The sequence below is a fragment of the Acomys russatus genome, chromosome 29 (genome assembly GCF_903995435.1).
Source record: "Acomys russatus chromosome 29, mAcoRus1.1, whole genome shotgun sequence".
NCBI lineage: Eukaryota > Metazoa > Chordata > Mammalia > Rodentia > Muridae > Acomys > Acomys russatus.
This window is the reverse complement of record NC_067165.1, coordinates 1,434,147-1,455,472: the sequence shown is the minus strand read 5'-3', so window position 1 is coordinate 1,455,472 and position 21,326 is coordinate 1,434,147. Positions and strand designations below refer to the sequence as shown.

General features: G+C 43.4%; 1 protein-coding gene across 14 annotated transcripts in view; it reads right to left on the bottom strand.

The window, feature by feature from the left end:
- The window catches only part of Sgip1 (SH3GL interacting endocytic adaptor 1), a 197,780-nt gene that overhangs the window by 75,290 nt on the left and 101,164 nt on the right, over positions 1–21,326 (bottom strand). For 5 of the 14 annotated variants that reach the window (XM_051170991.1, XM_051170977.1, XM_051170980.1 and 2 more), the window contains exons 3-8: positions 19,551–19,575; positions 18,392–18,475; positions 16,601–16,672; positions 12,810–12,866; positions 10,821–10,875; positions 9,965–10,140 (exon numbers count right to left, since the gene is read on the bottom strand). In XM_051170991.1, the coding sequence (XP_051026948.1) occupies positions 9,965–10,140; positions 10,821–10,875; positions 12,810–12,866; positions 16,601–16,672; positions 18,392–18,475; positions 19,551–19,575 (469 nt within the window). The remainder of the gene's footprint in view (positions 1–9,964; positions 10,141–10,820; positions 10,876–12,809; positions 12,867–16,600; positions 16,673–18,391; positions 18,476–19,550; positions 19,576–21,326) is intronic. The other 9 variants (XM_051170982.1, XM_051170987.1, XM_051170988.1 and 6 more) reach the window with 5 other exon arrangements.

Here is a 21,326-nt window from a genome sequence, read left to right as displayed (position 1 = left end):
TAGATGCACATGACCTTACTCATGCAGCTCAGAGATATATACTGATTGCATTAAAATGTACAAGTCACCTACTTTTCTATTATCTCCAAGAGACACACCTCACTAACGACACCTACAAGAGTCAAAAGGATGGGGGGATCCAAGATGGCGGCAAGCAGTGTGGACCGGGTTTGGAGGCTCCAGTGAACAATTCAGGGAATTGCACAGATTTCTGAGCCAGGAACACCGGGGTCCCCACACCACGGCAGCAGGAGTGCTCCACGGTTCGGAGGGACCAGGGTGCGGAGGACCTGCGTGACCCTACACACTGGAGGAGCGCGGATTTTCTCAGATCGGAGCAGCAGCGGCAGAGGCAGCAGCAGCAGCGGCACCAGCGGCACCAGCGGCACCAGCGGCACCAGTGGTAGTGGTTGAGATTTGCAGCTCAGAGCCTTCCTGTGGAGGCGATTGGTGTGGTGGCTGGTGGGAGTTGCTGCAGGAGAGGGTACTCTGGGCAGGATTTGGGTCACATGGTGCCTTGGGACACAGACTAGACTCTGCGGACAGTTCAGCCCCAGAGTCCCAGGTTCTGGCTCAGCTCAGCACACAATTCTGCCCGGGGCACTGACTCAGCGCAACCACAGCTCCCCTGCTGTGGCGCAGGCTGAGCGGAGCACTGAGTTCCACCCTAGGTACCACCACAGCTCAGCGGCAGCTCCCCTGCGGTGACACAATCTGGGCAGAGCACTTGGTTCCACCAGTGGCGCTGGCTCAGCGCAGCCGCAGTTCTCCTGCTGTGACATAGGCTGGGTGGAGCGCTCAGCTCCACCGGAGGCCCTAGATCGGTGCAGCCACAGTTCTATTGCTGTGACGCAGGCTGGGCGGAGCACTCAGTTCCATGGGCTCTAAGACTCTGGTTGGACACAGTGTGCAGTTTGAATCCAGAAATCCTGGCTGAGCTTGGCGGACAGTTCGGGCCCTGAGTCAGTAACTGACCACAGCATGCACTTTGGGCCAAAAGCCCCTAGCTGAGCTTGGTGTGCAGTCCCAGCCCAAAAATTCTGGCTAAACCCTGTGTGCATTTTGGGCCCAGAATCCCTAGCTGAGCTTGGCAGACGGTTCAGGCCCTGAGAATCTAGCTGAGTTCGGCCCGTGGTTCGGGCCCAGTGTTCCTGGCTGGACTTGGCAGGGGACACAGAAGGCTGTGGATACCTTGGTCTGACCCAACGCTCATTCAGAGACCCAGAACGATTGCAGGACCCACAGCACAGGGGAGCTGAGGATCACTGGCTGTGAGAGTCCAAAACGACAGGGCTAACCTCCTACCATGCACACCAGTGAAGCATTAGAGCTTCCAGCCTAGGGAAATCGTGAGAAAACAAGTGAATCTATCATCAGACTCCCTCCATCCAACTCTGGAAGCTACCCAACAAAAACAAACACGGCAAGATGTCTAAAGGAGAGTGAAAAAGCATACACAAAAAAAACCAAAAAAACATGGTGTCTCCAGTTTCCAGCTATCCCAAAGAAAACAACCCAGAGAACTCAAATACAATGGAAATACAAGAAAATGACCTCAAATCCTTAGTAATGAGGATGATATGGAGGAAACAAATAAAATTTGTAATCAAATGCAGTAAGACGCAGCCAAACAGGTGAGAGACATAAAAGAAGCACATAGAGTGGAACTGGAAGAATTGCAGGAAAATGCAAACAAGCAGATGGAAGAAATAAATAAAACGGTTAAAGCTCTGAAGACCTATAAAGAGGCAATGGAAGAAACTCAGGAATATACAATCAGATGAAAGAAATCAAAACATCAGTTCAAGATCTGAAAACGAAAATGGAGTAAATGATAAACACACAGACAGAAGAAAAACGAGAACGTGAGATCTCAGAGAAGAAGGCGAGCAACACAGAGGTGAGCTTTTCTAACAGAATCCAAGAGATGGAAGAACAAATCTCAGGTCTAGAAGATACAATCACAGATCTTGAAGCAACCATTAAATAAAATGCCAAATCTGGAAAACTCCTGACACAAAACATCCAATAAATTAAGGACACCATGAAAAGAAGAATTCTGAGGATAATAGGCATTGAAGAAAGAGAAGATATCAGACTCCAAGGCCCAGAAACTATTCTCAACAAAATCATAGAAGAAAATTTCCCCAATCTAAAGAAAGAGATCCCTATAAACATACAAGAGGCCTACAGAACACCAAATAAAATTGACCAGAAAAGAAAAACTGCCCGTCACATAGTAATCAAAACACAAAACATACAGAACAAAGAAAAAATATTAAAAGCTGCAAGGGAAAAGGGCCAAATAACATTTAATGGCAAACCTATCAGAATTACACCTGACTTCTCAGTAGAGACCATAAAAGCCAGAAGGGCCTGGACAGAGATCCCGCAAACTATAAGAGACCACAGATGCCAGGCCAGACTACTTTACCCAGCAAAACTATCAATAACCATTGATAGAGAAAACAAAATATTCCATGTCAAAAACAAATTCAAACTGTACCTATCCACAAATCCAGCTTTACAGAAGGTACTAGAAGGAAAACTCGATCCCAAAGGGTCAAGATACAACCAAAACTACTCAGGAAATAGATAACTATCCCATGGCAAAAACACAACTACACAAACGCCCGACTGGAAACAACATCAAAATTAAGACTCTTAACAGTCACTGGTCATTAATATCTCTCAACATCAATGGTCTCCATTCTCCAATAAAAAAACACAGACTAACTGAATGGGTGCATAAACAAGATCCAACATTCCTCTGCATTCAAGAAACACATCTCACCCATAATGATAGGCATTACCTCAGGGTAAAAGGTTGGAAAAAATATTCCAAGCAAATGGTCACAAGAAGCAAGCAGGCATAGCCATTTTAGTATCGAACAAAATAGACTTTCAACCAAAATTAATCAAAAGGGATGAGGAAGGACACTTCATACTCATCAAAGGTAAAGTCAACCAAGATGACATCACAATTCTGAACATCTATGCTCCCAATACAAGGGCACCCACATTTGTAAAAGATCTGCTAAAAAGCTTAATCCACACATCGATCCCCACACAATAATAGTGGGAGACTTCAAAACCCCACTCTCACTGAAGGATAAGTCATTGAAACAGAAACTAAGCCGAGAAATAACATCATTAACCAATGCCATGGGTCAAATGGATCTAACAGATACCTATAGAACCTTTCACCCAAACAAGAAAGAATATACGTTCTTCTCTGCACCCCATGGAACCTTCTCCAAAATTGATCACATAGTAGGTCACAAAGCAAGCCTCAATAGATACAAGAGGATTGAAATAATACCTTGTATCCTATCAGATCACCATGCTCTTAGGTTGTAATTCAACAACAACAGAAATAACAAAGAGCCTACACGTACGTGGAAACTAAACAGCTCTCTGCTAAATGACACCTGGGTCAGGGAAGAAATAAAGAAAGAAATCAAGGAGTTTCTGAAATTCAATGAAAATGAAAGAGAAACATACCCAAATTTGTGGGATACATTGAAAGCAATGCTAAGAGGAAAATTCATAGCACTAAGTGCCTTTAAAAAGAAATTGGAAACATTGCACATAAGCATCTTAACGACACAACTAGAAGTCCTAGAAAAACAAGAAGCAGAAACACCCAAGAGGAGTAGACATCTGGAAATAATCAAACTCAGGGCTGATATTAACAAATTAGAAACTAAGAAAACAGTCCAAGGACTCAACAAAACCAAGAGCTGGTTCTTTGAGTAAATCAACAAAAGCAATCTACAGATTCAATGCAATTCCTATCAAAATACCTACACAATTTTTTAAAGACATTGAAAGTTCAATTCTGAACATCATATGGAAAAACAAAAAACCCAGAATAGCTAAAACAATCTTGTACAATAAAAGGTGCTCTGGAGTAATCTCCATACCTGATCTCAAACTTTACTATAAAGCAATAGTAATTAAAACAGCATGGTACTGGCAGACACAGCAACAGGCTAGTTGATCAGTGGAATCGAATCGAAGACCCAGATATGAATCCACACACATATGGTTACTTGATTTTTGACAAAGAAGCCAAATCCATTCAATGGAAAAAGGATAGCATCTTCAATAAATGGTGCTGGTCTAACTGGAGGTCTATGTGTAAAAAAAGGCAACTGGACCCATATTTGTCACCTTGCACAAAACTCAAATAGAGGTGGATTAATGACCTCAACATAAAACCAGAGACACCAAGTCACTTAGAAGAAAAAGCGGGGAAGAGCCTGGAACATATTGGCACAGGAGACAACTTCCTGAACAGAACACCAGCGGCCCAGGCCTTAATGTCAACAAGTAATAAATGGGACCTCATAAGGCTGAGAAGCTTCTGTAAGGCAGGAGACACTGTCAAGAGAACAAAGCGACAGCCTACAGACTGGGAAAATATCTTCACCAACCCTACATCTGACAAAGGTCTAATATCCAAAATATATAAAGAACTCAAGAAATTAAACATCACCAAACCAAATAACCCAATTGAGAAGTGGGGCTTGAAACTAAACAGAGAAATCTCAACAGAAGAATATCAAATGGCTGAGAAACACTTAAAGAAATGCTCAACGTCCTTAGTCATCAGGGAAATGCAAATCAAAACAACTCTGAGATTCCATCTTACAACCATCAGAATGGCTAAGATCAAAAATTCAAGTGATACAACATGCTGTCAAGGAAGTGGAGAGAGAGGAACACTCCTTCATTGCTGGTGGAATGCAAACTAGTACAGCCACTTTGGAAATCTATCTGGTGCTATCTCAGAAAAATGGGAATAGGGCTTCCTCAAGACCCAGCTATTCCACTCCTTGGAATATATCCAGAAGATGCTCCAGCACACAACAAGAAAATTTGCTCAACCATGTTCATAGCAGCCTTATTCATAATAGCCAGAACATGGAAACAGCCTAAGTGTCCCTCAGTAGAAGAGTGGATATAGAAACTGTGGTACATTTACACTATGGAATACTACTCAGCTATTAAAAACAAGGAATTCCCAAAATTTGTGGATAAATGGATTGAACTAGAAATTATCATAATGAGTGAGTTAACCCAGAAGCAGAAAGACTCAAATGGTATATACTCACTTGTATCTGCATACTAGCCCAAGGGGCATGTCCCACGAAAGCCTTCACTTACCAGGAAACTGGGGCAGAGGGGAGGACATCCTATTGGGACTGTAGATGAGAGAAGCATGGGAGAATAGCAAAGTAGAAGGATCCAGAGGGTCCTAGAAACCTACAAGTAGAACATTATGATAGGCAGATTTGGGCCCAGAGGTCCCGCTCAAACTAAGGCACCAGTCAAGGACAATACAGGCGGTAAACTTTAAACCCCTACCCAGATCTAGCCAATGGACAGAACAATCTCCACAGTTGAGTGGAGAGTGGGGTATGACTTTCACATGTACTCTGGTGCCTCACATTTGACCATGTCCCCTGGAGGGGGAGACCTGGTGGCACTCAGAGGAAGAACAGCAGGTAGCCAAGAAGAGACTTGATACCCTATGAGCATATACAGGGGGAGGTAATCCCCCTCAGGAACAGTCATAGGGGAGGGGAATATTGGAAAAATTGGAGGGAGGGAAGAATGGGAGGATACAAGGGATGGGATAACCATTGAGATGTAACAAGAATAAAAAAAAAAAAAAAAAAAAAAAAAAAAAAAAGGACGGAAATCAACGCACCAAAAATATGGAACTTATCAGACTGGAGCGACAGTTTCTAGAATGGGATAAAATCTATGCTATCTATGCATCATGAAGGGAAATAACATAGAAAACCTAAAGATTCCAGTCAGAAACCAATGGTTGATTATCCACATAGTGGTCATGACACTGTTGCACCAGTGGGCGTATCTTACCCTATGGGTTGGTTTCTGATTGGATTTTAGGTCTGTTCTATGGAGGACTTTACACTTTGCACTATAAACATGTTCAAAGCCTACTGCTGGCACATCATAAATCCTAGAGGGGAGCCCACTCCTACAGTTTTGCTAAATGGATGTAGTGTCAAAGTATTCACTTATTTATGTTTATATCTGTATATCAGTGCTACTCTCAGGTTTGTCAGAGAGGCTTCTGTTCACAACGAGTGCTAACCAGCAGAGTCAAGTGCAGAGACCACTTGACTTTCGCGTGCTTAGCCCTAAACGAGCTGTCTATATCAATTCTCAAAGGTTCAGTGAACTTCACAGAAGTGGGGAACCCAGTAAGGACCAGAGGATGGGAAGTGGTGCTGTGAACTGCCTCCTCTGGACATGACATGGCAGTTTCACCTGAGCTACACAAGACTTTAGTCCATCAAGCATCCCATCATGTAGGGGGAAAAGGTCCTGTGGGACCCACGTCCCTCAGTCCTGTAGCCAATACGGTTTACCACTCAAGCAAATACCTTTCTGCCCACGTTCATGCAGGCTACTCCATAGATGCAGTGCACTGCATACAAAAAAACCAAACCAAACCAAAGCACTTCATGAGGTAGGAAGCAGACTTGAAATGAAGGGGTTTGGTGGGAGAGGGAGGCAGTTAGGAAAATAGGGGGACTTTGATCAAAGGATTATACGTATATGTATGAAACTGTAAGAGAATGAATGAACTGTGGACGTTTAAACACTAAAAACACTTAAAGAAACTGAAGCCATTTCACCCCTGTCAGAAAATATATAAGCAGTAAGAATGTAGAAAGAGGAGCGCTATGCCCTGCTGCTGGGAATGTCAACTGATGTAGACATGCTAGAAGTCAATGTGGGGGTTCTTCAAAAACAGATTTACCATGTGACCCAGCTACGTGACTCCTGGATGAATGCCTACAGTGAACATGCTGCACATTTGCACGTCTGTGTTTCTCGCTACATTGTTCAGAAGAGGGTGAAAAAAACCAGCATAGAAGTCTGTCAACACACCAATGTACACAGAAAAAGTGGTACACACACACACACACACAGCTGGAACTTTATTCAGGCATAAAAGTAAACAGTACATAGCATTTACAGGAAGATTGATGGAGCTAAAAGATCATTTTAAGTAAAATAACCCAAGACTATGAAAGGCAAATGCTGCATGCTTTTTTTCTATATGCAGATGAGAGAGAGAGAGAGAGAGAGAGAGAGAGAGAGAGAGAGAGAGAGAGAGAGAGAGAGAGAGAGAGAGAGAAAAGAAGAAGAAGAAGAAGAAGAAGAAGAAGAAGAAGAAGAAGAAAAAGAAGAAGAAGAGAAGAGAAGGGGGAAAGAGGATTATTTGAGGGAAAATGAGAGATGAGAGAGGATAAAAAGAAAGTATTTGGACATGTATGTCTAAAAATGTATAATGAAAGCTGTCACTTTGATAATTAAAAAACATCTAAAAATCTAAATTTTCTTTGTTGCTGAATTATTGTTTTGAGAAGAATCACTTCAGAGAAGTGTGCAATGTGTCTGAACATGGTGGTGTTGTTTATTTAATTTTACTTGTTTATTGAATGATTTGACTAGTTTATAGAGGGGAACTTAGCAGAAGAGAACTGATTCACAATAAAAGAGGCCGAGTGATTTGCAATTAAGGAACACAAATTCAGAGATGAGTGAAAAAAAAGAAATGAAATACAACTTTCAGTTAAAAGTTGGGGCTTAAAATTGGGGCTGGAGAGATGGGTCAGTAGTTAAGAGCACTGGCTACTCTTCCAGAGGAGCCGAGTTCAATTTGCAGCACCCACATGGCGAACCACACCATCTGTAACTCTCCAGTCTTAAGGCATGATGCCGTCTTTTGGCTTTTGAGGGCACTGCATGCACATGGTGTAGAAACACACATGCAGGCAAAACACTCATACATGTATAGTAAGTAAAATACATAAAAATCTTAAAGTGCTTTTGTAGCATAACAGAAACAGCCTTAGTGGAAGATTCTGGTGGAACATTCATGGACTGAGGTATTCCATCCTCTCTCAGACTGAGAGAAAGTAGCGGAGTATAAATGTCTGCCTAAAGCTGAAGCCATGCCAGACTCACTGTTCGCTCCATCATGGCACTGTCTGGACTTTACAAGGTTGTTTTTAATCCATCTGCTGCTGATAAAATACAACATGTAATCTATGTCTATATGGAGTAGCTGGAAGAGGGCAGGCAGGGACTTTAGAACCACATGTGTTCAGCCCCCATCTCTCTTTATACAGATGCACATTCTGAACTTGTCTGTGCTTGCCTGCTACTACTGAAAGAGTGCCAAGAGCTCATTCATATTCTAAATACTTAAATCACAAATATGCGGGAGTGACGAGTGAAAGAATGTTTCATGGTAGAGGGACCAAGTTGTGGAGTGAGACCAAGAGAGCAGTCTTCCAACCTATTGCTGAGGGCCAGCAGCTTAACTCTTGACTGTAGTCTGAGTGTGTCCATCACACCTCTGCTCTGATTCCATGAACTGTTTCTCAGCTCATCGGCCTCAGCTACCTGATGCCAATCACTTACCTCAGACATTGCTTCCGAGGAAGCTCCCAGCTTCCTGACACTTTTCTTACTGTGTCTCAGTAGCGCATCAGATTGCAGGGAAATGCTCCAAGACTCTTGGGCACACATTTATTTTGGCATGTGGATCCTGCCCTGCCCTAGGTTCTGTGAGTTCTTAGCTATGCTTCTGGGACCTGAATAGAAAGCCCACTTTCATGTGCAGTAATCCTTCTAATCAGATGGACTTGCTTTCCTCTATCTCCCCATGCAATTTTCAAATACCCATTCAATTTATTATACCCTACAGAGAAGTGGATATACACTTGTTGCTGCCATTTAAATTGATTTTCTTACAATTAAAAAATAAAACAAAACAAAACAATGGCTCAGTAAGTGAAAGGTGATGGGAAAGATGTTGGCTGAAAAGTATAAAGGCTTGTTAAACTATAATGCTTCCATGACTATGAATCACAGGCAAGTATGTGTGAGTTTAAAATCCCTACCTTCCATGGCAGTGGAGAAAGAAACTGTATTTCATGGTTTGTTAAGGTAGCAGGTGAACATATGATGGAAAATTACTGGAAAGTCCATATACGATGGCTGGGTTACTATGAGCAATCATTTTAATTGTTACTGACAGATGGAGTAGAGAGCATTGTAAGCAAGAAGATCCAAGTCTTTGTTTGTTTGGTTTCCTTATCCCAGAAAGGCAAAAAGCTTGCTCTCAAAGGATAAACAAAGCTTTACAAAAGTTAGTTGAGATATTTCTAGATGCCCCTAGAAAGTGCTATTTATTATCTACATTGTTGAGGGTGATGCTCCCTCAAGAAGCCAAGAGACTCTCATTAGAGAGTTTGCATCTGTGGCCACAACTATTCTTCGAAAACAATGTTGGCATTTTTCAAAACCCAGGGAGAAAAATAGTTGAAATATTAGCGCTCAGAGCTCAGCAACCAAAGAAATCCAGGGTTAGGAATAAAGATTGGAAGCCCAGGCTGAGGGAGAACAGTTAGAATACTGTCAATAAGGCAACAACTGCATGTCAGGTGCCCCTTGCCAAGAGCCTTTCAACTGATCTGAAGCTAAAACACAGTGAAGAGGTCTGAGTTTTAGAAATCTAGTGAGATTTTATTTATCTACTATGAATTTGGAAAACCATGTTTTTTTAAAAAAAGCAATTTTCTTGGCTTTTGTGTATTTTCATGAAGACAAGAAATTAAGATGTGTTTTAAAAACATGGCTATTGAAATATATATATATATAATTTGTTTAAAAAATGAAGTCTCCCTCAGAAGTAGGTTTGGAAGATCTTTTTATGAAGAAAACATAATCTCATATATCTGTGCTAGTTTGAAAGGCACAGGAACTACAGTGTGAGAAGGTAAGAGTGAGTTACTCAGGGGTCGCGCAGAGCTCATCAGTTTAGACAGATGTCACTCTCAGCACATATGCCAGAACACGCTTGCCACCCAACCTCACCAAAGCTCAGCGTAAAGCCTCCACTCACCACAGGCGACGGGGAAAGGGCGATGTTGCCGATTGAAGCCTTCAGCTCATCCACAGTTGCCGCGTTCTTCAGGACGTCCTTAGACTGCAACGGTTTAATCTTGATATTGAATTTCTTGTGCGATTCTTCTTCCTCTTCGGATTCACTTGAAGAATAAAAGTGCTTTCCTTTGGTAGGTAGAACACAGTTAAAGACACTTAGCGCTTTTTTTTTCTGGGAGGTCTGGGGGAGGACAAGAATGACTATGTGCAGACACAGTAAAAGTATTCTCTTGTGGAGGAAGCCGAAGCCAAGCCAACAAAGCTGAGGGAGGGGAGGGGAGAGGTACTCACTTTCCTCAGGAGCTCACCAAGGACCGTGAACTCTGAGGAGCACCGGTCAGAGTCTTACATTGCTTTGTGACAGGTGAACTTTGTGTGTCACACCCACCTCCCAGACAAGAACTCAGGAGCTTTCTCATCTCCAGAAACTGGAAGGCTACTCTAAGGGGCCCTTAGGAATGGTCTAAATGGGGTTGGAGTTGGCCAGAGTGAGGCACGGCTGCTTGAGTCTTTCCGGGAAGAGTTGGAAGGAAAGAGCATTCGAGCCCTTTGTTGTTCACTGTTAATGGCACTGCCATATTGGGGTTCAGCAAGCAATCCAGGGTCACAGTGAGCAGGCTCTTTCCTTTACCCCATTACTTTCTGTCCCTCAACTAGATCAAAGCACACGCATGCTTGTCAGCCACCCGGGTGTCCTCCAGGCTAGTCACTCGTCTCCGAGACCAAGAATAGCTGCTTCCGTTATTTCACCACCTTTGTGAGCTTATTGAATCCTGAAACAGTATACATTTGAAAAACGTAAAGAGAAAGGATATAGCCTGGTTCCTCGGGTCTGATGCTGTAGCCTTCTTCATCCAGCTCAGGAGAGTTCTGTAAGACACGAATGCACATGCATACACACATACATATATGTAACAGTCATAATGAAAGAAGAGTGGAGAGGAAGTTGAGGCCACATGAGGAGCTGAAGGCCGGAGAGGGAAGGGTAGAAATGATGTAAACACACAGTATTCCTGTTTCAAATTCTCAAAGGGGGAGATATGATAGATGCATGTTAAGTAGTTATTATCTCAAAATGACCAAGGAATTGTTTTCCTTCTAGAATCTTCTACTTAAGAGTATAGAGAAGCCTCTTATTTTAAGGGGATGAGGAATTAGCTTTTGCAAGTGAATGCTAAGCAGTCTATGTTTAAATCTTTATTCAAGGATATTGGAAGGACCCCAAAGTACTGCCCACAAAAGAAAGTATTCAAAGAAAACATATCAAGCCTTTCCTACAAGCGGCAGACTGCTAAGAAACATGAGCGATTGAAATGCAAATTATTTGCCCTGAGGGAAATTAAAGCATGTTCTCTAAGGCAAAAAATTATAAAGAAAATAGCACAAGATAGCAATGTTAGGCATTAAAAATGAGGGGACAACCAGCTTACTTTATAAGGATAAGTGGGGTGCTACTGGAGCCTTTCAGTGCAGATAGAAGAGGGTTGTGGGGGCTGGAAGTGGGGTCCTCTCCACAGTGGTGGGAAGAGCCCGGCTTGAGATGCCATTGCAAAAATAAACACTATGCGACTCAGATGGTGAAGGCTGAAGTAACAAGGGTGACAGGATTGGAAAATAAGCTTGCAGTGGGGGTGAGGGTGGCAGACTAGGCCAACAGGGCACAAGTGACTGTGTGCTAGGGGAGGGGTTTGGTCTTGCTAGGGCTGCTAGTGTTTCTTAGTTATGGTGGAGCATGCCGGGCACAGAATGATGAGAAGACCAGAGGCAGGAGAAAGGACAGCGCTGCTAAGACTAGCTGAGGTTCTGGTGATGGGATGAGCCAAGGACACTTGGAGGGACTGATCATCAGTTCTTGGTGATAGGAGGAAAAAGAGCAAAGTTTCTAGAACATGTTAAGGTTTCCTATCCTCCAGTCCGGGGAGAGCTAACACTTTTAGGGGGAAATTGGGGAAGAGATAAGATGGTGTTCACACTGGGGTTCAGATTTCACAGTCCCATTGAATGACAGGACAATGCCATTCAGCAAGAACAAGCTCTACACCACAAAAGGAAACAAAGTACAATCAGATGGCACGTCAGTGCGACATGGCCCACAAGGTGTTCTGAGACAGAATCCTCAGCCCACATGAAGGAAGGGCCACGCAGGTTGTCTGGCTAAAGCTGGGATTGCAGGGACGGCAGGGAGGGATCTCTGGTACAAAAACGATTCTCATGTCCTAAGGGATTGGAAGTCTGAGAGTGGTCCAGGCTGGATGAACAGGCTGCTCTGCTGTGGTTAGCAAAGTGTACGGTAATGATGCTAAGAATTATGGGAAAAGTTTAGCTCTTGGCTGGGATCTACTTTCACCACTTCCTCATAATCAGCTGCCACTGGACCTGAGAGTAGTTGTCATCACATGATCCGGGATCAGCAGTTAATTTATTTGCCTCCACATTCAAGGCTGCTTATAAACAGAACCACAGCAGAAACACCTAGTTTAACTATGAAGAAGAAGTACCTTTGACTACAGCTGTGGGCTTTGTACATTCTGGAATGTGCTGTGTGAGCAATCAGCTCAGCGTCCTCACAACAAAGGTACCAGGGAACTACTGCACTGACTGGTCATTCTGGGTCACACGCAGCTGGCTCGTGGAGGGGCCAGGTCTCGATGCTAGGCTTGAAAGATGCTAGTGCTATGAACTTCAGTACATCCTAAACATGGCAAGCATTTCCTAAGGAAATGTACCGTTTTCCACTTCCTTCCATGCTAAGTGGCTCAAGTCATTTTAAAGTTATACACGAAGAAAAACATTCTTATACTTACATATCTTTCCCAATCGATTTCTGCATAAAATCCATTTGGTGCCCCATTGCTTTTCTTCTGTAATAAATTTGAAAATAAATTTAGGAGAGAAACATTTAAATAGGAAAAAAAAACCCTACAGTGGAAAAAAAGACACCTAACTCTTATCTGTACTTAGCATGAACTGTCAAAGGTCATCACTGGAGAGACAGATTAGGGCATCCTGTGGTGAAAAGCCCAGTGGTGTAACTGGGCAGTAACTGTGGCTGCAGTGGCACCGATTGAGAGGCCCACAGACATATTTGCCAAGACTGCAGATTAGGTAGAGGGGTATTCGCAGCTAGCTGTTAAAAGTTTATTCAATTACTGATGAACTTGTAAGATTTACATTATGATTTACTTCTCTGTGTCTCGAGGACTGAACTCATACCCACTGATTTACAGTGGAAACCTTTGGCTTTTGTGCTGCTGACATACAAATAGCCCCAATATACCCAGACCTCTCAGCTGCTACGTTAACTGCTTCATCATTTTTTACCATGACTCACTTGATTAAGATGTAAGTGCAATCAGCTTTAGATTAGCTCATTCAGAGCCTAGTCACTAAAACTCACACTGCTATTCTTTCCAAATGGCTCTTCTTCTCAAATTACTGAAATGGAAGGTGAAGATCAATGGTGCGTTTCTCCCTTCATGCGTTCTGTGCCACCACGAGCACATACTGTTACAAGAAACCAGCATTGTTCCGTCTCTTGCTTGTCTAAGTTTTATTTTGGATCACAGAATTGTAACGTGAACACAAGTACTTGACAAAGGATGTGGCACCCTCCAAGAGGAAAGCAATAAGCTTCTCTTATTTTTTTTTTTTTTTTTTGACAGAAGAACAAATAAGGTCACTAACGGAGGGCGTGTTCAATGACATTGTTGCATTCAGCACACAAAGCGATGCTAAGTCACCGAGCAGCAGCGGACTTGAGGACAACACGTGTGGTGGCGCATGGGGTTTGAAAACAGGGCCTTTCACTTTGCAGGCGCGAGTAAGGCTTCTTGCATTACCTCATAGCTGTACCACTATCCAGGTTGACAAACAGGAGGAAGCGTTTCACATGTGCACAGAGGACTTCTAGGAAACCCAGGAGAACCACCACCATCCATTAGTGCTTACTGGCGTGGACTGGGCATTCTAAGAACAGGTTGCGGCTCAGCAAGGGGCATAGCACACAGGATGTGAGTAACGTGTTCCTCCCTCGCTACAGACGACTTGTGTGAGAGTTCACTGCGTCTTGCGCCCAGGTATGTGGAGCCTGCGCTGACTGCTCTCTGTTCCCCATTCCTTACAAAGATTACTTGTACACAGGCATCATCCCAGTCTTCCCACAGAACTGCCTTTGTGAGGTTTGAGCTTCAGTGGCAGCTTGCCCAACTTGTCAAAGGCCTTTAAAATCCTGTCACACGAGCTCTGCTTGTGTGCGTTATAATGCTACTGTTGAGGACATGGTCAACTTAACGTGTCAATAATCTCTCCTGGAAACAGGCCTGCCTCCTATGTTCCTGCTTTACTGATTGCTCTGTATATGTTTTACTGCAAGATACTTCAAGTCCTTCTTAGAAAGCATGTATCACAACCAACTGCAACACAGAATTTGACCTAACAATAAGGAATCAAGTAAGCTAAACTGACTCCAGAGACATAAACCCATGGATATTGTCACCACTGCAACAGTGCTGTCAATCTGCCTTTCTGGTTTTTAAATCATTCCTTCCTCCAAAGGATTGCTATTAGAAACTCAAAGAAATTAGGCAAATTAATGAGTTCAAAGTTTGTCTAGTTCCAAAGCTTTCCTCTCTGCTAATATTCTCTGTGTGAAAAGCTCCTCAAATTCAAGACACTTTACGTGTTGTATATTGTACACTCTAAAAATTGTATATTTACACATATGCATATGTGTGTTAATATAGAGTTTTTTTTTGACAACATATATCTAATACTTCCATAAAGATTTTACTGAATTTCTAGATTTGGGTCTCATAAACATTTCCTTGTTTCCATGGAAACCAATGGAAGATTGAGACAAAGGAAAACAAAAACTTAAGGGATTTTTTTCCTTTAAAAAAAGATTATTAAAACAATGCTAAATTCAAACAACAGATTGTAACAGTACATTCTTTTTGTCAGATAGTCAGCATTTTACACACACACACACACACACACACACACACACACACACACACACAGCTTTATTAGAGGAATTGACAATTTGTCTAGCACAAATTTGTCATGCTTGTCTACTCTAACAAATACTTTTTTATTTCACAAGTGAGCATTACCAAATTAGAGGTAAGGCAGGTTTTAATTGGGATTCTTTTGGTTAAGCACAGGAGAAAGCAATTCTTGTTTTTAAATACTGAGCAAGCACAGCTCATCGCTAGTGGCTGTGTCAGTTTTCAGTGGAAGATTTCCAAGCAGAGACGGATGAAGCAAAGAAACAGCGCTGGACAGCTGGACCTAGGGTTGAAGGCAGCACCGGCCTCTTAACACCTGAATAGTGACTGATTTTCATCTCAGAGTCTGAGTACTACATTCTTTACTATTTCCCTTTTCTCTAATTCCACATATACCCAATATAACTTTCATAACCTGAGTATTTGACTGTTTTTAAACATGCCTGACACTCCTGCAATATTCATCTTGCTTTAATAGGTATTTTATTTTAGCTATCACCTATCTTCAGGTGATATAACTAGTGGTTCCCAAACTGTGGGTCACAGCCTCTTTGGGGGATCGCATGACCTTTTCACAGGGGTTGCATATCAGATATCCTGCACACATACATTTACATTATGATCCAAAACAGTAGCAACATTAGAGTTATGAAGTAGGCAATAAAAATAAGTTTGTGGTCCGGGTCACCCCACCATGAGGAACTGTATTAAAGGGTTGCAGCATTAGGAAGGCTGAGAACCACTGAGATAGAGCACTGACTATATTAACGATTGCTCTAAACTGCACATTCAACAGAGTTATGTTTCCACCACGAGTGCCACCTTCTGGTGAGGGCAGCCTACTGCTACACGATGGTCTTAAAAATATGTGACATACTGCCGAAGTGTTATCTTCTTTCCTCCTAAACAGACAAATCACTCTGTAGACCATCTTACAAGACAGCACTGTCCAATGGAACTCCCCACAACGATGAAAACACCCTCTGTGCTCTTCTGTATGTAGCGACTTAGGTAGGAGTGGCTGGACAGAATTTCAAATGTGGCGAATGTGACCAAGGCACTGGATTTTAGTTTAATAGCTTCCTACAGATACATAGCTGAAGTCAATGCACAGCCTGGCCCAGAAATCAGCAGCCTGGACTCTAAGTTTCCTGGCCAGGATCACTGGTTTCCACAGGGCAGGGTCCTGCCAAACTCTTGGTTTAATTGCTATAGATGGTATTTATTTTTACCAAGTGCACTCTAACTCAAATTGCATGCTAATATTTATATTATAGTCAGAGTCATCTTTACAGATAGCAGTTTCTTTTAAAAACATGAAAAGTTTAAAGCTCTGTCCTTTGTCTAAGACAAAAGACAATACAAATGCAGGTTTTTAGGCTTGATGGTTCCTTAGAAGAGTATCCATGCATCAGCACACAAAGTTCATATGGTTGACTTAAAACCTGGACCTGGGCGGACAAGAAGTCATTTAGAGTTACCTTGTTGGCTAAATAGGCCTACTGTGCTTCCGGATTTTTAAGTGGGGGAGTTTTACTCACTGTTTCTACAACCCCTTGGAAATCTGAAACTAAAATCCGCGTCCTTACCGAAGCTTTCTTTCCGCCGTCACGCGCACACTCTGCTTTGCTATGGTAGGGTGGCTCGTGGGGGCTGGGCTGCTGGAATTGATTGTTTTCATGTAGAAAAAGAGTTGTTAAAGGACCTGTTTGTTCTTCAAGACACATATAAAGAGTCACACGGAGTCAGCAGACATATCACAGTAGAGACAACCTCGAGACCAGATTGTGCCGCCTACCAACGGTGGCAGGGTTCTGTAAGCAAAGAGCGGACTTTGGGGCCCATAATGAGGCTCTATTCAGCAGGCCAGTTTGGCTAAGCCAAGAGAGGAAGTGGGAAGGAAGTACAAGGGCTGGGGCACCAGGGGCCATTTGGTTTCTCATTCTGATGGCACTTAGTCTACGAACACTGAACAGATACCAAGACAAAGCAGAATGGAACTGGACAATTTCTCATTGCCCTTCTAATCTAGGAACGGAAAGCCTCCGCTGCTCTCTTCCCTTGATCGAAGCCTTTCAAAATGTTAACAGAGAGCGATAGGGCACACAGAGGGCAGTTCTAGCCCTGCGCGTCCTTTCCTGCTTGCGCGTTTAGAGAGAAACAGAAGAGATCTCAGGGCCAGGGACTCTGACCCTGGTGCCCCAGTGTAATGTGGAGACTCAGAAGTGCTCAGGGAAAGTCAAACTTTCTACTGTGCACCAATTAGTTTGTCTCTGGGTTAGAATGCGTTGTCACACACAGCTACCTGAGGTCTAGACATTGTGACAAACAGCTCTGCCATTGATGGATGGGTATACACTCAGCCAGTGAGCAACAAGACACGCCCACCTTCATGCCATGGAGCCTCATCAGTGATGGGCTCCACCAAGGGTCTGAGAACCCGACATGGCGCAGACTCTGCTACACCGAAGCCTTGGCGTGGACGCTTTGGTCCCTGACTTGTGCATAAGTGCTAGCCAAGCACCCTCTGTAGCTTGTAGAATCGCACGAATCAAAGTACAAGCACCAATTCCAGGCCTTGAAAAGGCAATCAGCGGGCTGGATGCTGTTTCAACCACATCAAGCTGGTTTCGGTCTAGAGATTCAAAGGTCTTAAAAAACCGTTCTGAGCTTAGAAGAAATTCAGGCTGAGATTTCTACAGACCAATAACAAACATATTCACTCTAGCCCACGGCATTGGGTCTCAGAATCTGGTGGCCAAGTGTTCGGGAGAAATGTGAACATTTTCCAATAGAACTTGTAGCTGACTCACAATTTTCAACTATCCATCAGGTTGCACCATGAAGTTCTCTTTTTCAGAGAAAATGCACTTAATTTTATGTGGCCTTTTCTAGAATAGGCCTGTTTTATTTTTGGAGAAATTGAAATTAAACAAGTCCTCTTTCATATGAGCGCTTAAATGTATGGCATTTCTAACTAAAAACAGAGAGGACACAACTGCTGGTAGGTGATTTTATAGGATGTGAGGCTGTGAAAGGAGGGTTCAGGGAGATGTGGATGGCACTGGGCCCGTGCCTGCAGCACATGTTCATGGTCACCCTCAATATTAGGTACCATGGTACACATTCCAGCAGAGATCCTCAGAAGAGCAGAGACTAGTGAGGAGGTAGCAACAGGGCCTCAGAGACAATGAGACGGGAAGGGGGGGCAGGGTGGTTGGAGAAAGAAAAAAAAAACCCACAGGACTGAGAGAGAGGGAGAGGGAGAGAAGCCAGGAGTAACAATCTGACGGTGGCAGCGGAGGCAACAGAGCCTGGCAGAGGCGTGGACGGAAGGACAGAAGGACCCGGGGAGAGGACCACGCAGAAGCAGAGAGTACCTGAGAGAGAGTTAAGGAGAGGGCTCTGAGCCAGAAGCAAGAGGTGAGGAGAAGCTGCGTCTTCTGGGCCTTTTTTTTCCCCTGCTGAATAGAGCCTTGATTATAGAGGTACCCAGAGTCTGATCAATTTCATTCTATTTTTAAAAAAGACATTTCATAGCAAGAGTCACATGAACGCAAAGGGCACCCCAAAGCTGAAAACTCTTAAATCCAATGCAGAAGAAAAACTCCTGCCATGGCCACAATTAGCACCCCATTAGGTAGAATATTATAAAGAATAGGTTTTCAAAGTATGTATTTTTAACCACTGTGTTAATTTTAGTTCTCGCTCTGGCTGAGGGAGTGTGATGTGTGTCCGTTTCCCCTGAGTAACAGCTGTTCCTTTGAACCCTCTGAATAGGCATCTGATTAGATGGAAAGGAAGTCATTTTAGAAGCCAGGGCAGACTCCCGTAAGTCTGGCATGGATTGGTCCAAGCTGGCGTACCCCAGATCTCTTAAAAAGCCAAGAAATCTGACAGCCAGCTAGGAGTCACGTTCTGCGACATGGAAACCTAGTAATCTAGTGGATGCAGTTTTCTCCTTCTGGCTGTAGATTCAGGCATAAGTAGTTCTTAGACCACACCCTAGTTCTGAATTTAATATAGAAAATGTATTTGCAGCTACTCATGGGGAAGTTGTCCTTCAGTTTTATCGGGAAGCATCTCCTTTATGACTGGTTCTCACATAGTGAGCTGGAGACGGGGGTGGGGGTGGGGGGGTGGAGGGGAGGGGAAAGGCAGCCCCCGTGTGAGCCGTCCGGCTTTAGACCCGCCACCTCCATGGCTAGTTTGCTTATGGGCTCTGGGGATGAGTTTTAGGTGAGTGTGATATATAAAGTCTAACTTGACAAGGGCCACATTTATATCTCATACACATTTGCTATTGAGAATTAAACTAGTCGGCCTTTTGAGTAGTCCTGCAGGGGAAAGGGGAGGAGGGGGGAAGAAGAAAGGAGGAGGAGGAAGAGGAGGAGGACAGGAAGAAGAGAAGAAGAAAAAATTAAGAAAAAGAGGAGAAGATACTGGCCTTTGGGAAAGTTAAGCATAGCATACATTGAGGTGCAGGCCCACAAAAAAATAAACAAATAAATAAAAAAAAATGGCAGTTTAAATGCTTACCATTCCATCTCGATCTGGTGAGCCTCTGTAATAGAAAGGAAATTGATAGCAATTATGAAAATGAACCATTCTTGCTGCAGTGCCTGAAGAACCATTTATTAACCATCACCTCCAGCCCATGTGTGTGTACACTGCAGTAAGCCTCACTAAAGAAACCAAAGCTATGAAGCCGAGCAACACCTGAGTGTGGGGGTAGGCACATGTGTGCCAGGCAGGGAGGGGTAGTCTCATCGTGAACTGACATCCAAAGACACAAGCTGGCCATGCTGGGCCTTGTTCCACATAGTTCATAGGAGTCTGGCCCATTCTCTTTTACAGAGCTATTTTATTTCAACTTATGTGTATATGTGCATGACTGTGTGTGGACGTGTTCATGTGTGAGTGTAGGTGCCTATAGAGGCCAGAGAGTGTTTTTGATCCTCTAGAGCTGGAGTTACAGACAGCTGTGAGCCACCTGACATCAGTGCTGGGAACCGAATTTGACTCCTCTAAAAGTGCAGCACTGGCTCTTAGTTGCGGAACCAGTTCTCCTGTCCCCTTGGCTCATTCTTGGGAGCTTCACTTAGACCTATCATAGAACACGTATACATGGATGTCTATTCCTTTAGCCCCCCACTGTGAGTGATCCTGAATTTTTTCTTTAATGAGGTAAAGCTTTTGTGGTAGTTTTCAGCCAGTCTGAGAATCTGTATCTTCCTCCGTATTCCTTTTTTAAAATTTATTTATTAAATCATTCATATTACATCTCAATTGTTATCCCATCCCTTCTATCCTCCCACTCCTCTCTCTCTCCCACTTTCACCCTATTCCAGTCCCCTATGACTATGACTGAGGGGGACCTCCTCCCCCTGTATATGCTCATAGGGTATCAAGTCTCTTCTTGGTAACCTGCTATCCTTCCTCTGAGTGCCACCAGGCCTCCCCATCCAGGGGACGTGGTCAAATATGGGGCACCAGAGTTCATGTGAAATTCAGTCCCCATTCTCCACTCATCTGTGGAGAATGTCCTGTCCATTGGCTAGATCTGGGTAGGGGTTCAGTGTTTACTGCATGTATTGTACTTGGTTGGTGCCATAGTTTGAGCAGAACCACTGGGCCCAGATCTGCCTGTCATAATGTTCTACCTGTAGGTTTCTAGGACCATCTGGATCCTTCTATTTCCCCATTCTCCCATGCTTCTCTCACCTAGAGTCCCAAAAGGATGTCCTCACATCTATCCCACTTTCCTGGTAGGTGAAGACTTTTATGGGACATGTCTCTTGGGCTAGTGTCTAGTTATAAGTGAGTATATACCATTTGAGTCTTTCTGCTTCTGGGTTAACTCACTCATTATGATCATTTCTAGTTCAATCCATTTGTCCACAAATTTCGAGAATTCCTTGCTTTTAATAGCTGAGTAGTATTCCATAGTGTATATGTACCACAGTTTCTTTATCCACTCTTCTACTGAGGGACACTTAGGCTGTTTCCATGTTCTGCTATTATGAATAAGGCTGCTATAAACATGGTTGAGCAAATCTTCTTGTTGTGTGTTGGTCCATCTTCTGGGCATATTCCAAGGGGTGGAATAGCTGGGTCTTGAGGAAGCCCTATTCCCAGATTTCTGAGATAGCGCCAGATAGATTTCCAAAGTGGTTGTACTAGTTTGCATTCCCACCAGCAATGAAGGAGTGTTCCTCTCTCCCCACTTCCTCACCAGCATGTGGTGTCACTTGAATTTTTGATCTGAGCCATTCTGATGGGTGTAAAATGGAATCTGAGTCGTTTTGATTTGCA